This window comes from Lepidochelys kempii, chromosome 2 (assembly GCF_965140265.1).
Source record: "Lepidochelys kempii isolate rLepKem1 chromosome 2, rLepKem1.hap2, whole genome shotgun sequence".
Taxonomy (NCBI): Eukaryota; Metazoa; Chordata; order Testudines; family Cheloniidae; genus Lepidochelys; species Lepidochelys kempii.
The window spans coordinates 226,199,164-226,214,805 of NC_133257.1; the positions used below are offsets into that span (position 1 = coordinate 226,199,164).

At 42.3% G+C, this 15,642-nt stretch overlaps 1 protein-coding gene across 4 annotated transcripts in view; it reads right to left on the reverse strand.

Annotated features, from left to right (window-relative positions):
- PTTG1IP2 (PTTG1IP family member 2) overlaps window positions 1-15,642 on the reverse strand; it is a 58,055-nt gene that overhangs the window by 24,237 nt on the left and 18,176 nt on the right. For 3 of the 4 annotated variants that reach the window (XM_073334012.1, XM_073334011.1, XM_073334013.1), the window contains exons 4-5: window positions 13,721-13,829; window positions 5,235-5,303 (exon numbers count right to left, since the gene is read on the reverse strand). In XM_073334012.1, the coding sequence (XP_073190113.1) occupies window positions 5,235-5,303; window positions 13,721-13,829 (178 nt within the window). Of the gene's footprint in view, window positions 1-3,392; window positions 3,607-5,234; window positions 5,304-13,720; window positions 13,830-15,642 lie in introns of those variants that run through there. The other variant, XM_073334014.1, reaches the window with a different exon arrangement.

The window sequence follows — 15,642 nt, forward strand, 5'->3', positions numbered from 1 at the left end:
AAATTGAAAATTTAACCTCACACAGAGGTAGATTTGTCCTACAAATGTAAAGCAAATTAGACAAGAGTTTCTAACTATGACACCCTAAATAGAGCTCATAGTTCAAACAGTCTAACTTTTTCCACTTCACAGCCAAAAAACAGAAAAAGAGAAAAGAAAAACAGTGTACTAGACTCCCCTAGCTCAGAGCTAGTGCACAGCACCAATGTTTAGCTGAAAAACATTTAATTTCAGAAGCTACCTCTTCAATTTCAAACACTGCTATGGATTTATCTGGTCATGCAGTCTTAGTACAACATGCCATATGACTGCTGGATGCCTGAGTTTTCTTTTTTTTTTTAATTTTGATTTTAATTTCTCCAGCCTTTTACATTGAGATCTGTCTCTGCAAAGAAAGCCAGTCAGTACCTTGGCTTCTCAATAGAAAGATTTTCCACCAAAAGATCTTTTGAAGGGCAGCTCTAAGGAGGCTAGAATGCATCCCAAATCTTTGGCCCACCACCGAGTCCCAATTTTCAAACACCGCTCTCCACGCCCCACCTTCTGAGGCCCACAGGAAGTCAGCCTGACGACCTTAGGAAATTCAGAGTAGATTTTCCACAGGATGGGGGAAGATCAAGAACCCAGAAGGGAAGAACCAACAACAAAACTGCTGGTCTTAAGAAGCTCTTTGATCTCTCAGACCTTAGTAGGTTCACTGGTACCACCATTGAACCTCCACAACCCTTAGTAGGCTTGTTAATTCCCAAAATGTGTCTGCTACATGCAGGTGGGCAGGGAGAGCCCATTAGTGCTTTTTTTGTAGGGGTGAATGGGAGGAGAGCGAGACCCAGGGAACCCTGATGAATATCTTAAGACTTACAAATGGTTCCTAAGAAGCTTTCTGAGAATTGCAGCAGGTGGGGTTGCCCTCCCCAGAAGTGTCACAGGGGATGGATGTTAAAGAGTGCCAGGGGGCTGAAAATCCTACTGAGAGCTTGACAACAAGGGGAAATTTACCTCCTAATTATATCACTAGAGCTATGCAAGTATAAAACTCTCCATGCAGACATTCTTATTCCAGAACAAGAACATCCACACAGGGACCTGTACTGGTATAGCTACAGTGGTATAAATACAACAGTATAATTTTGCCACTCAGTTCTCCCATGTAGAAAGAGCCCTTAAGATCATGTAGGGGGGCACCAGGGAAGAGATCACAGGAAGCCAGGAAGAAGTCTTCACCTCCCAGAAAACCCCTACACAATGGACCAAGAGCACAAGTCACATAGGCCAGTTTTTCCCCAGGTCTGCTGAATCTCAAGCCTCCTGACAGTATTTTCCACCTACCCATCTTCCAATGCCTCTACCATCAGCTATTAGAAGCTATTAGAAAGAAAGGGAGGCACACTTCTACAGAACCTAAAAGGTATATAGAAGAAAATGCTAAGGGCCTACAGAGGTATAGAGAAGAGGGACTCCCTTTTTGAGGACCTTAAATGATCTGCAGCATCAGTTTCCTCAACAGGAGAGTGGATAGGTACTGCAATTAACAGGGAACTTTGTTGCCAGCTGACCAAGTGCCTACTGATTCCCTTCCTTGCCTGCACCCCCAGACTTCCTAAGGTCTGCTACATAAAAATGCCCTTACTGTGAGCCTCCTACAGTTTGCAAGAATAATTCCTCTCCAACCAAACCTAGGAGCATTAAAAAATACTGAAGTAAATCCCTCCCTCCAAGACTGTGCAGATAAGTCTGCAGGCACACAGTGATTTAACTGCATATCAACTTTTTTTTTTTTAAAGTGTTATTTAAAAAAAAAATTAGAAATCCAGTGAATTCAAGGTTAAGGTTGCATTCTTTAAACAAGGCACTTAAATTACCTTAACTTTGCCTCCCTAGCTATGCCATAAAACAATCAGAAACTTTTCATTTTATTCATCCTTAGTAGTTTCATTTACATGGAGAATACCTTAAATCTTAACTGGAGAATGACTGAGTCTCACAGTGACGTCAGCGTACAAGGATTCAGCATATACTATAGGTGAACATATATGTTAGATGGGGGGGATCTGAGTTACCCAGGAAAGAATTTTCTGTAGTATCTGGCTGGTGACTCTTGCCCATACGCTCAGGGTTTAGCTGATGGCCATATTTGGGGTCGGGAAGGAATTTGCCTCCAGGGCAGATTGGAAGAGACCCTGGAGGTTTTTCGCCTTCCTCTGTAGCATGGGGCACGGGTCACTTGCTGGAGGATTCTCTGCTCCCCTAAGTCTTTAAACCATGATTTGAGGACTTCAGTAGCTCAAACATAGGTGAGAGGTTTTTTGCAGGAGTGGGTGGGTGAGATTCTGTGGCCTGCGTTGTGCAGGAGGCCGGACTAGATGATCATAATGGTCCCTTCTGACCTTGGTATCTATGAATCTATGTAAGCTCAGACCAATGTGAGAACTGCAAAAATGGTTACCAGTGGGACAGACAAGACTGTCCATGACCACTGCAAGTAGTTGTATCTTTGGCACTGTTTTCCTTTTTTTTCCACAAGGTGTTAAGAACTTTGCGTAGGCAATAACCTTATTAGGCAAAAGGGCATCTTGTTAGTTAAATATAGTCTCTACACTACGTGTTATGATTTTATTGTATGAGTCACTCTTGATTTCCAATATTTCTGTTTACTATAATTTGATCTGTTCTTTGTTAAATAAACATATTTGTGTTCTATATAAACTAACCTAAGCACTGTGTGTTAAGCAAAGCTGTTTTCTAAAATGTAACTAGTTAAGCTATAATCTGTAATAAGAAGTGGATCTGCTAATTCTGGGAGTGTGCAGTGGTTAAGGGGCTTGATGCCCAGAGGGATGCACAAAGGACTCAGGGTTGGACTGTGCCTATTGCTAGCCTGCAGAGGGACCTGTGTAGACTGCATGTTGATGGGGTGTGCGTCAGGGACCCAGGCAGGCATAGACAAGGCTTCTTCATGCTAAGAGCAGGAGGTAACGAGGTGCTCCACAGCCCCGGGAAGTGTCATAGAATCTCATTAATTGTGGCATTCTGTGACAGCACTCTCCATAGACAGCACAACTTCTGTCTTGAGACTTGAGAAGAGCGTCACAGATCTTAACAACTGTTAGACATGCGCATCACTCAACACAGGTTGGTATGGTACTTCAGTTTTCTTTAGGCTGATTATGAAACCAAAACAATTGACTGCATGAGCTAAGTGATCAGTTATAAATTGAATGGCATGAATCAATGCTGACAAATACACTTTTTCTACAATAAATTTTTGTCTCACTTTCTAAAAAGATCAGGCCAACTGACACCTGACATATAAACAATGCTCATTTTGGATTAAGTCCACAAGCAAATTTGAATTTAAAAAAAAAAAAAAAGATTATAAAGCTCTTTTTAAGCACAGCCGAACAGTCATCTTCCCGTGACATCACTGCATATTTTCCCAGCCCGATATGAAAGATCCAGAAGTTGGGATCGATTTTGCCAAAGCATTTACACTGAAAGGGTGCACACTCCCCATCAATGAATTGGAGAGGGAAGCATCGGCTCCAGCAGTGCTCCTGTATCCCAGCGTTTTCCCGCCTTAGCCACTCGTTAAAAATGAAGGATTAACTGAAAAATAAATGGCTTAAGTTTACTTACTAAAAAAACCACTAAAATAGGGGCTAGAATTGCCCTGGTCAGTTACATGAACACTCCCCAAACATCAGTGGCTATCTGTGTAAAGTGCTCGAATATGACTGTATATGAATGTTTTTTCATAGCTGACCACTCATGCTTTTTTGCATGCATGAGTCGAAGAAACTCCATTCCTGAGATGCTAAGTTAGCATCTTAGCTAACATTTTATTAAATACAAGTTTGCACTCAATATATACCATGACCAGCTAATACATTTTAAAAATGTTAAAATGTGTCTACACTTGTTGCAAAGTTATGCTTAAAAATACATCAACCAACACATTTTCAAACCATCTATGTGACCCTGTCTTGTCTAGGAAGTGTCTTACCTCTGCCCCTTCCTGTCCCTATTCCCCTCAGTGGAGCGTGATCTTCAAAGTCCTATAAAAACACACGTCGTCCCCTCAAGCCCCAAAAGAAGGGCATGAATGCAAAAAGATAAACTTGTTGTGTAAGTCTACACAGTTAAAATAAAGCCAGAAATTCAGCTAAGGTGGCTACCGCAAAGTTAAGTCGGCCATATATTTTAAGGTAATGTTTAACATCCACTATATTAAACTATTCATTTAACCAGAAAAACAAAATTCACATGTGCTACATGGCAGAGTTAACATATGCAGGAACGTTAAACTCCATTTTTTTATCTTGATTTTAACTGTGCAAAACTTAGCCTTAAATGCAAAGTGCTTAACTGGTAAGCAATTTCCAGATCACAAGTTTCAGAGGAACAGCCGTGTTAGTCTGTATTCGCAAAAAGAAAAGGAGTACTTGTGGCACCTTAGAGACTAACCAATTTATTTGAGCATGAGCTTTCGTGAGCTACAGCTCACTTCATCAGATGTTTACCGTGGAAACTGCAGCAGACTTTATATACACACAGAAATCATGAAACAATACCTCCTCCCACCCCACTGTCCTGCTGGTAATAGCTTATCTAAAGTGATCAACAGGTGGGACATTTCCAGCACAAATCCAGGTTTTGTGCTGGAAATGTCCCACCTGTTGATCACTTTAGATAAGCTATTACCAGCAGGACAGTGGGGTGGGAGGAGGTATTGTTTCATGATTTCTGTGTGTATATAAAGTCTGCTGCAGTTTCCACGGTAAACATCTGATGAAGTGAGCTGTAGCTCACGAAAGCTCATGCTCAAATAAATTGGTTAGTCTCTAAGGTGCCACAAGTACTCCTTTTCTTTTTGCAGATCACAAGTATGAGCTTTCCTGTGGTTTTGTTTGAACTCTGTCTTTTCCTAAGTAGTACAACCTTCAATCCCCAAAGTAAAGAGCACACCAGTTAAATCAATGGAAAGGAACGTACACTGGCTCTATCCAGTATTTGAAGTTGCACTGTCTTAGTCAGAATCAAATATCGTTACAATGTCTGTGCTTATATTTTCCTGTTAATGTTTTATCTTTATTGCCCCTGCCTTCTTAGATGGCTCTGGGTTTTGGACTGTTTGTTTAATATATACTGTATTCCCTAGGAGCTAAGGTTACTACTTGTGTAATAAAAATTCTACCAAGAAGTGTATGGTTATACATTATATTTCCAAAACTCACCGCTGAAGAGATTGCATTCGTCTCTCCTCTCGATCTCTGGCAAGTCTTTCTTCCTCTTCATCTGGTACACTAGAAAGAATTAGTAATTGTATACTTTTGTCACATTTCTCCAATTATCTCCCAAAACTGAATGCATGATCTGGAGATGTGTTAATCAGAAATACTGATAAGTCTCAACATGTGTTGGTTGAGATGTGAAGACTAACAGTACCATATGACAGGTTTCAGAGTAGCAGCCGTGTTAGTCTGTATTCGCAAAAAGAAAAGGAGTACTTGTGGCACCTTAGATCGAATGCATCCGATGAAGTGAGCTGTAGCTCATGAAACCTTATGCTCAAATAAATTTATTAGTCTCTAAGGTGCCACAAGTCCTCCTTTTCTTAGTACCATATATGTGCACTTACATCAGCACTTAAGCAGAGCAACAGTGACATCCAGTGGCTAGAACAGGATAATCACAGCAAGTCACAACATAGATGTGCCATACATACATATGTTGTATGTATGGCACATCATACATAGATCAGAAGGGGCAGTCTGAATTCAGCAGTTCATTAAAGGACACAATCAACTGTCAAGTCACATTTCCATATAGTTGTTTTAAAAACTTACTATTGTTACAAGTACCATCCAAGAATACTAAAAGTGATTACAGTGGAAATGTTTTTAAATGTGTATGTTTTGGGTACATCTTACATAGCCAAAAACCCCCCCACAGCAGCAAGTCTCAGAGCATGGGTCAATTGACTTGGGCTCATGGGTCTTGCACTACAGCTTGGGCTCGAAGCCTGAACACCTACACAGCTATTTTTAGCCATGTAGCGCAAGCCCAAGTCAGTTGACCAAGGCGCAGACTTGCTGCCTCCGTTTTTTTTTTTTTGTGGGGGGGGGAGGGACACACTATGTAGCTGGATCCTTTTCCGTGCAGTCAATTTCTGTTTCCTCTGTTTGTGTGGGCCTCTCATAGAAAGGGGAGAGAAAAAAAAAAGTAATTTTTTTTAATTGTGGAAGATTAATTTGGGGATAAGTCAATAAATTGACCTTTTGTGAACCTGACCAGATTTCAAAGTGACAGCATCTGTTTAAATATCCTCTGTCTGGTATAACTTCAGAATGAATCCATTGTGGCTGAAATATGTGATACAACAGAAGCCTCTAACTCTTGCACAGCCTTTTGTAAAACTGGATTATCAGAGGGGCTAGGAGGGACTACATAATAGGCCCAACTCACATTTCTGTTCCAAAATATATAGACCCCCTAACAGCTATGACATCCCTCTATAGCAGGGGTTCTCAAACTGCGTGTCAGGACCCCTCAGGGGGTCACGAGGTTATTATATGGTGGGTGGGGGTCACGAGCTGCCAGCCTTCACCCCAAAACCTGTTTCGCCTCCAGCATTTATAATTGTGTTAAATATATTAAAAAGTGTTTTTAATTTATAACGGGGGAGTCGCACTCAGAGGCTTGCTATGTGAAAGAGGTCACCAGTACAAAAGTTTGAGAACCACTGCTCTATAGGACTTGGAATGTATAGTATTTATTATTGGACAGCATTGGAATTTAAAAGTATTTTCCTGCTTCGAACCACTCCAGGGAAGTTCTCAGTTAAGCTTATCATAGAAGTCAACTAAACTAAAAGTAACCATCATACTTTAGTATTTCAGCAGACTGACAAGTTCAGAAAGGGGCAATAGATTGGCATATACCATTAGTTTCATGAACCTTTAGCTCTGAAGAACATGGAAGCAGCAAAACTTCTGGTGCAAGATGCTAACAATGATAACCAACTGCAAATATACTAGAAGCCCTGGGAGTCTTGGAACCTGTAGCATGAACAGAGCCAGAGGAGCCATTGGCACCAACGGTGCAGGGATTCATATTCCTGAATACTTGTTGGCTGAAGGTGATGGTGGTTGCTTCTCTCTTCTGGGGCAGTCAAGCTCCAAACACGAGATGTCTATGCGGCAGCCAGAAGTAAGGTTCCCAGGCTGGGCAGACAGACTTTCTCTCTCAGGGCCTGCATTACCAAGCTAAAGATAGCTGTGCGACAATGCTGCACTGGTGGAGGCTCAGGCTAGCTTAGACCCAGCAGGTAGAGTGAACTTGAACTCAGATTACTAAAGTAAGCCTCCACTGATTCCACAACATCCACAGTTATTTTTAGCCTGTTAGCGAGAGTCTGTCTATCTGGCCTGGGAGGCTTGCTCCCAACTGTAGTGTAGACAAACCCATGGAAACCTCCTCAACACGCTTTTCTTGCCCTGTTTTGAGGAGGCGTCCGTACCATTCTCAGCTGTGATCCAAAACGAAAGTGCCACTTGAAATTGGTCCCGTTCTGATAGCTTCATGCGCTAATGCAGGCTTCTTTGGTGCCAAGGGAGGCCCCCGAATTACAGAGGGGATTCCGGATCAGGACCAAGATTCTTCAGAACCAAAGAGATTCCATGTAACTGAGTAACGGTAGCTGCCTGTTTACGAAGAGATGCATTCTTTAGCAGGGAAGCCCCCAGAACCAAGGAAGTCTCACAAGGACAGGAACTTTATGAGAAACAGGACACAAATAGTGAAGATGATTTTAGCACAAATGGAGTCCTGGCACTGCTAGACTCACAACTTGGCACCAATGTACAGTCTTCAGTGCTAGAGGCCATATGCCAGCTGAAGACATTAGATTTAAAAATTTTAGTAAAGCTAATGTTAAAAAAATTATATAATACATAGGTTAAGAAAAGAGCATCTGTACATCTGGGTATAGTGCTTAGATTATCCACAAATACCAAGTTTGTTTTTAAAAGTCATATGATACATAGAGTACATAATCAGCAATAGCCTAAATTTAGGTGAATAGATTTAATAGTACAGTTTAGATATTAGAATCTGAATACTCAGGTATATCACTCATGAAAAGTTGTACATAGATTTGATTGTGAAAAGCAAAAATATATCGATGAGTGGAGATTCTTAATTACTGAGTGACAATTAGGTAGGTTGTCCATTTAGAAAATAGTGACCTTCGAAAACAGGGGTCCTCTTCAGATTGCTTCTGGCTCTTGAAGTGATGATGGTGTGCCCTGTGTTCTTCACCTGTGGTACTAGGACTACCATCTCCTGGCAATCCTTGCACCACGCCCAGTGGCAGCCGATATGCTTCTCCAGTTGTCGCGTAGCGTTGCAGGCATAAGTCCAGAGCGAAGCAGTCTCCCCCGTCTTCCAAATTCACCTTTCAGCGAGCCGCTCAGGTAGGTGGCGACACCTTGAATGGAGGTGGTTATGGCGATTCACTTCTTGACGGCATCCTGCAGAGCACACTCCGCGATGTTCCTCACCGTGGCATCTGAGCACGTCAGAAGGCGGAAGGCATGAGTGATCACGGCAAAGTCGCACAGATCACCCATTTGAGGGACGCTGTCGCCACCCTGCCTGTGTGAGATGTATACTAGTTCATTGCTGGCCCTCTGGGGAAGAAGCATCCACTTCTTCACCAGCTGCTGGATGGTGTTGCCTGCTTTGTTAAGAGGTACCTCCGCTACAGCGGATCCCCTCAGAATGAATGAGAAATACGGGGGGATTAGGAAGGTGTTCAGAGCATTGATCTTCTGCCACGATGCCAGTAGGGAGGAGTCAGTCCTGGCCACCTCTTGTAGGATCTCCGCGATGGTATCTGCTGGACGCGGAAACCCATCAGCATGCAGAGATGTTGGTATGCTTGCCTGTCCTTGAGGAAGATCATGGGTTCGCCCTGGACGTGAAATGGCATCGCCTGGACCAAATCCCTTCTACTGCCATCAATATGCAGGGATGCACACTTCCTGGTACTGAAGCAGAGTCCCATCCAGTTGTCAGCCTGGCTGGTGAGGTCAAGCATTTGTTGGAGAGTCTCAGGGTTGTCTGCGACCAGGACCAAAGAGTCTGCGTAGGCCAGGATATTCACTCTGTCATATAAATCAAAACTTCTAGACTGCTCAAATGAGTGGCTCCATGGCTAAGTTGAAAACTATGGGGCTCAAAGGGCAGCCTGGCTCCGGATAGGAATTTCAGGCATCTCTCCTTCCATGGAGTGGATGGTGGCGGTGCAGGCTTCAGACAGTTCCTGGATTAGTTGGAGAAAGTTTTCAGGTATCCCAAACTCTCACAGCATGTCAAAAATGTGCTGATGGGGCATCAATCCAAAAGCACTTGCCAAGCAGAGCCATGCTATGGCACACTGCCTCCGTGCCCTCCTGGCCATGTGGATGGCAGTCTGAAGGACAAAGTTGTGTGCGTAGCAGCCTTCACATGACATGAAGCCTTTCTGGATGGAGTGGATGGCTCTTCCGTTCACTGACCAGTCTGTGATCCTAGCCGAGAAGCAGCTGGCATACAGTTTGTACACGGTGGAACAGAGAGAGATGGGTCTCCAGTTATTGGGGTCGTCTCACTCACCTTTCTTGTAGGCGAGCACAGTCATAGATTTCTTCCAGGAGCTGGGAGTACAGTGGAACTGTTTGCATTTGTTGAAAATGGCAGCTAGTACCAGGGGTCTAGTTTTTTCAGGAAGTTGTAACGAATGCCATCTTTTCCTAGGACTGTGTTTTTGGTCTTTGTAAGTCTGGTCTCTACTTCCTGTGATGTAAAGTCTTGTTCCAGGTCCTCTGCATAGTCAACCCGGGGTAGAGGATGAAGGCACTCTGGATGCTGCACGTCGTTCTGAGCTACATGGTAAAACACACCCTTGAAGGTTTGGGACAGGATTGCGCAGTAGGATGAAGGCCCGTCGAGGATTTCTCTTATAGCCGTAGCGCTGATCGACCAGTAGAGCTTTTGGATCCTGGATGCTGCTGCTGTGTCATAGCAGCAACTGATGTTCCTTCTCCTGGCTTCCCTCATGTTGTTGCTGTGGCGTCTGGATGCAGAAGCTCTGTGCGCAGTCTGTGAGTTCTCCTGAGTTCCTTTCCTCCCAGATATGATTTCTGCAGACAGATCTTTAGTGAGTCTGTCTACAAGGAGGTCAAAGTCCTCAAAGAAGGCTGTCCTTGCCAACTCCTCCATCCAAGCGGCTTGCCATGGTGTGGCAGCCCTCACCGTGGGCCGCTGCTCTTCTGGCTGCTCAATCTCCGCAGGCTCAGGCTGGAAAACTGCTGTGGGATTAGTCTGTTGTCTTTTTCCCCTCCTGGCGTTGAGAACTCCATTCGGCCGGATCTTCCGGAATGAGGGCAGCATCTTCCCTTATGGATTTTAGGGCAGCACTGGTCCTTTTAGGAAGAACAGTTTTAGAGGCAGCGGTATTGGCCCTTTTAGGGATGCAATCTTGCTTTGGAGCTTCTGGAGCAATGCTAGTCTGTGGATAAGTTCTGTCTGGGGGGGTCTTTGATGCAGTGAGAGACCTTCTGGGGTCAAGGTCCCATTGGGTGGTCTTGGAGGCTGTTGTGGTCCGTCTAGGGTTGGGGTCCTGTTGCATGGTCCGAGCAGTGGAGATAATCCTCCACTGGCTGGGTCTCGCTGAGTGGTCTGTGAGGTAGTGCTAGCTCTTCTGACGACAGGGTCCTGTGAAGTTACCTGCGGGGGGTGCTGACCCTTCTGCCAACGGCGTTGTGCTGGACATACTGCAAGGAAGCACTAAGCCATCTGGAGATGGAGTTGCTTTGCATAAGCTGCGAGGTAATGCCGATCCTCCTCTTGGCAGGGTCCAGCTTAGGGATTTTCGAGGCAGTAATATCCAGTTGGCTGGTCCCAGGGGCAGGGATAGTCCTTCCCTCAGTAGATGGTTGGACCACCTTTTCATGCTGTGGCTCTAGAGGAAGAGGTTGGGATGCAGTAGCCAGAGTGTTTGGGGAGTCGGAAGCCGGAGCTGGCGCACGTGGTGTTTCTGCTTTCGGAGCCGAGATGGGGTGGTGGCAACACAGACTGATAGAGTTAGACTCTTCCAGTTTGCAGGTGCCTTGATGAGACTTACATTTCTTCTGCCTCTTGAAAGGCAGGTTGCAGAGGGCACATCGAAACGCAATCCGGTTGCTATGGATTCTCTTGAGGTGTCTGCTGAACCGCCAATGCACTGGAATCCTCAGACTAGATAGCAGAAGGGGCAGAGGAGTGTGTCCATAGGGAGGGGATACTGGAGATAGATGCAATCATTCTCCTTTTCTTCTCCCTCTGTTAGATGGGCTTCAGTCATATTAGTGGATTCGCTAGATGGTTCTCATTGCTCTGGGACAGTAGTGTGATATCACAACCTATCTGGCAGAGATTTCTTTTTCACAGGAGCCATCCTTGATGCGCTTGGCACTGAAATCAAGAGGTCTACTCCACTCCTTAGGTGGAGGTACTGGATGAGACCGGCCAAGAAAGCTTACTCTGTGAGAAAGGCTCAGAGCCTCGATTGCCCATCAGCATGGGCCTGAAGGGTGAAGACTTGCACAGTGCAGCAGTTTGGGAAAATCCATTTCCACCAAACAGAACAAACGGGTACACATAGCCTTCTCTGGGAACACAGATGGGAATGACACACAATTTAAATCCATGTTTTTTTAAATCTTCCTTCTTGGTAGCTACAGATCAGCTCTATTTCATTGGCACAGGGACCAAAAATGAGAAAACAGTGCAATGGCACAAATCGAGTAATATCTAAAAAAAATTCTAAAGCACCTAACAAAAAACAACAAACAAGGATAGATTACTTGGTGTACAGAACCTTAGAAATTCCTCCAGATATGGAGAGAAAGTCCTTATCCCTATGGCAACTGAGGAAAGAAAGGACAACAGCTAGTTGAGACTGCACTGCCCTTATAAGCTTGCTCCAAATATGCAGTGCCACAAGAGGACACTTGTGCTGCCCCAATGAACATTATTTTCCAGAAGGTGTCTCAATTAGGATTATGCACCATTTAAAAAAAAACAAACAAAAAAAAACCCAACTATTGCTGTCATCCCATATACAAATCAAACAAGACACTGCTTGCTTATTGGATCCCTTTGAAGTATGTTAAACAATTAAAGAATTAAACCTGTGGCAACAAGTGAATTTCAGAAACCCTCTAAGATCTTAGGAATGTTTGAATTTTGTAAAGCTTGAAACTTTTTTGAAACTAACTTAGGCATCCTCAAAGCCTCTGAGCAAAAAGGTATCTCTTTATCTCTACTATGATCATGACATTTGTGTAAATTAAAGGAAAACAGGATCTCTGACAACTGATTCCTGAGACAGTCTACTGACTGCTAGCTGAAATACCCTGAAGCAGACTCAGGTGCCTGGACACTAAACTATATTGAAATGTTGCTTGGTTTATACAGGATAGATACTAATTTTATTCCTTGTCTTGGCCCACTTTTGTTCAGGCACGAACTAGCCTTAAAAGATTCTTATTATCTGTACATTTTAGTACGTTAGAAAATGATGAGTGATATATTGCTTATTTACTAGATAACTTTTTGCTCATGATCTGTGTCAAGTTGCATTAGAATAGTAACTGAATTTTAATTAAACACAAAACAGCATTTAAATTTTATTAAAACAAAACAGCCTTAAATGTTTTGGATATATAAACGTCTCTTATCAAAATATGTTTCATATTTACAACTAAATTATAGTAAGTTTAGGTCTTAAGATGCCTGTCTTAAATTCAGATTTCATTTTAAACAGATTTTAAAAAAAACAACTTATTTAAACAAAATCAGATTTCATTTTTATTCTTTTAAAAATCATTGATTTTTATCTACCCTGGCAGGGAGCAGACTCAGGATGTGGTATTTGTTTATTTTTTAAAAAATGTTGCCGACCCAAGCAGTCGCTGAATTGCGGCCACAACAGCGGCGGAGCTGCCGCCGAATTGCTGCTGGGACTGAAAGAGCAGCAGGGCTGCCGCTGAATTGCCGCCGTGGGACACGGACTGCCGCCCCATTCTCAATGCCGCCCCAGGCACCTGCTTGGAAAGCTGGTGCCGGCTCAGACAGTTAGACAATCATTTAAAACAAGTGAAATGAAGAAAACTAATGGATCTTATAACCGCAGCCTGTCCTCAGTGGATACTGTAGCTGCTATACCATAAATCTGTTTCAATGAAGAATGAATATTAACTCAAAGTGTAATTTAATTTGCTATCTAATGTGCTTTGATTCAACTACCTACTCTAATAGTTACATGACATTTTGTACAATTAAATATTAAAGCTTTTTTTAAAAATTTAAATTTTACATCGATCTTTGGAAAAAATCCTGTTAAGATGATTGCTAAGTTTTACACACATCATACATACTCTGAGATTTTTTTTTTTAAATATATATATATATATATATGTGAGAATAAGTGTGCATACAATCTTTATTCATTTTACTTTCTTACCAGGAAGATGTGATTAAATACCACCAAAGTGGGGTGAATAAATATGTTTACCTCTCTTTTAACCAAAAAAAATACCAAATTTGTTTTACTTCCAAATTAAATTTCTAGGAGAGCTATTGGAGATTATGCATTGTAGGACCAACAAAGCTAATAAAAGAAAAATATATTTACCCCCTAGAACGCCTTCTGCAGTAGCAGCAGTAACAGCAACAGACACCAATTGACAGCAGAATGAGTCCTGCTATTACAGCTATGGCAATGATGAAGGCCTCAAAGTTCACTGTAAAAAAAAATATATATATGTGTGTGTGTGTATATATAAAATTAAACAACTTGTAAGACTTGAGCAGTGGTCATTTGAATTTGTCTTCTCCCTGCTTCCTCTGATGAACATTTGGTCTTTCCGAGTTTCATCTTTGGTTTTTTTATGCAGTACTCCTATAGGAGTTTTAGTAAAATAGCTGCTAAAACGACACGTTATACAGTTTCACATAAGAACTCTGCCACTGCTACTCACTGAAAAATCATCATTCACCAGATTGAGATTAGGTTGCTTTTTAATCCCTTTGTTAGTCCTCTCCTTTTAAACTGTCCATTCTACTCTTGTACATAAAAACACATCCTCATCTCAGATTTTGACATGGCAATGAAAGTTCCCTCCCAGTTTTTCTACATACACTATGATTTCTCAGTTACAGAGCTACAGGGTGTTTTTTGCATAATTGGGTAATTTATAACCACTATACAGATCTCCCAGACATTTTCAGAGCATAGATTTTTATTTTTTTTAAGATTAGAACCATTAGAGTCAACAACTTGCATGGTTAAATCCTGGCCCCAAGCATCTGTTGTGAGTTCTGGCCACGGAAGAGGTCATTAGAAGCTTTGATGAAAGCTGCTCCAGTGGAATGCAAGAGACAAAAAATGGACTGGAGAGGATTAGGAATGGAATTGGAGGAGAGGAACTCTAGACCGTAGCTGTGGACTGTGCATTCAATGAGTTTAGAGATGAAAGGGAGAACGGGTGTTAGAGAAGTAAGGGTTTTTTTAAAAAGCGTTCTCAACTCTCCCAGATCCCATCCCTTATTTTATCCCCTTTCCTCACCACAACCGCTTGCTGCAACAGATCTCCAATGCAGCTCACAGATGTGTTCACTCTCTTCCTTCACATCAAAAGCCAGAAGTTTACAACTGTGGATTTGTGGTTATGCATTAAATGACAGAGCTCCCTAACGTAATTAAGTAGAACCATGAACATTTTTTCAAGACATTGCATTCTCAAATGTATTCCTTAGTATGACACTTCACCGCAAGATTTAATCTGTGTTGTGTGGCATCTGTGAAAGGGATCTTAAAAAGGAAAGACTCCTGCTACAGACCATGTCTAATCCAGCACCAACAGTGGCCAGCACCAGATGCTTCAGAGGAAGGTTTAAGACTTCTGCAGTGGTAGATGTGGGGTAATATGACCCCCATTAGATCTTATTCTGGTCTCTAACAATTAGAGTTTTGCTTGCCTGAAGCATGAGATTCAGTATCCCTTCAAAAAAATGTTATAATTAATTAATTACAACTCTGGATATACATATAAACATTCAATCCTTTCTGAATTTACTAAATTCTTAGCCTCAGGTGACTTTCTGTGGCAATGAGTTCCATAGTCTAATTACAGGTTGTGTGTAAATTATTTCCTTCTGTTGGTTTTGAATTTCTCATTCTTCAATTTCATTAAATATCCCCTTTTTGAATTATGGACAGGAGAAGTAAAGTTCCTAATCTACCTACTTTATGCCATTCATTATTTTAGATTTTTTTTTCCCCATATTCCCTCTTATTTATCTTACAACCCCATTCTTTTTCCATGGCCTTGATCATTCTTGCTGCCCTTCTCTGTTGCCCTGCCCCCACCCCAAAGCCCGCAATATCCTCTCTGATGACATATCTCCCCTCACTATGACTAATTTTCAACTGATTCTTTTCAATAATTCACTAACACTTTGTGTTCTTGTTGGTTTGTTTTTTTTTAATCTAAAATTGATGTTTTTACTGAGTTGTAGAGAAAAGGCCCATCAAAGTAGAAATCAAGATGCAAC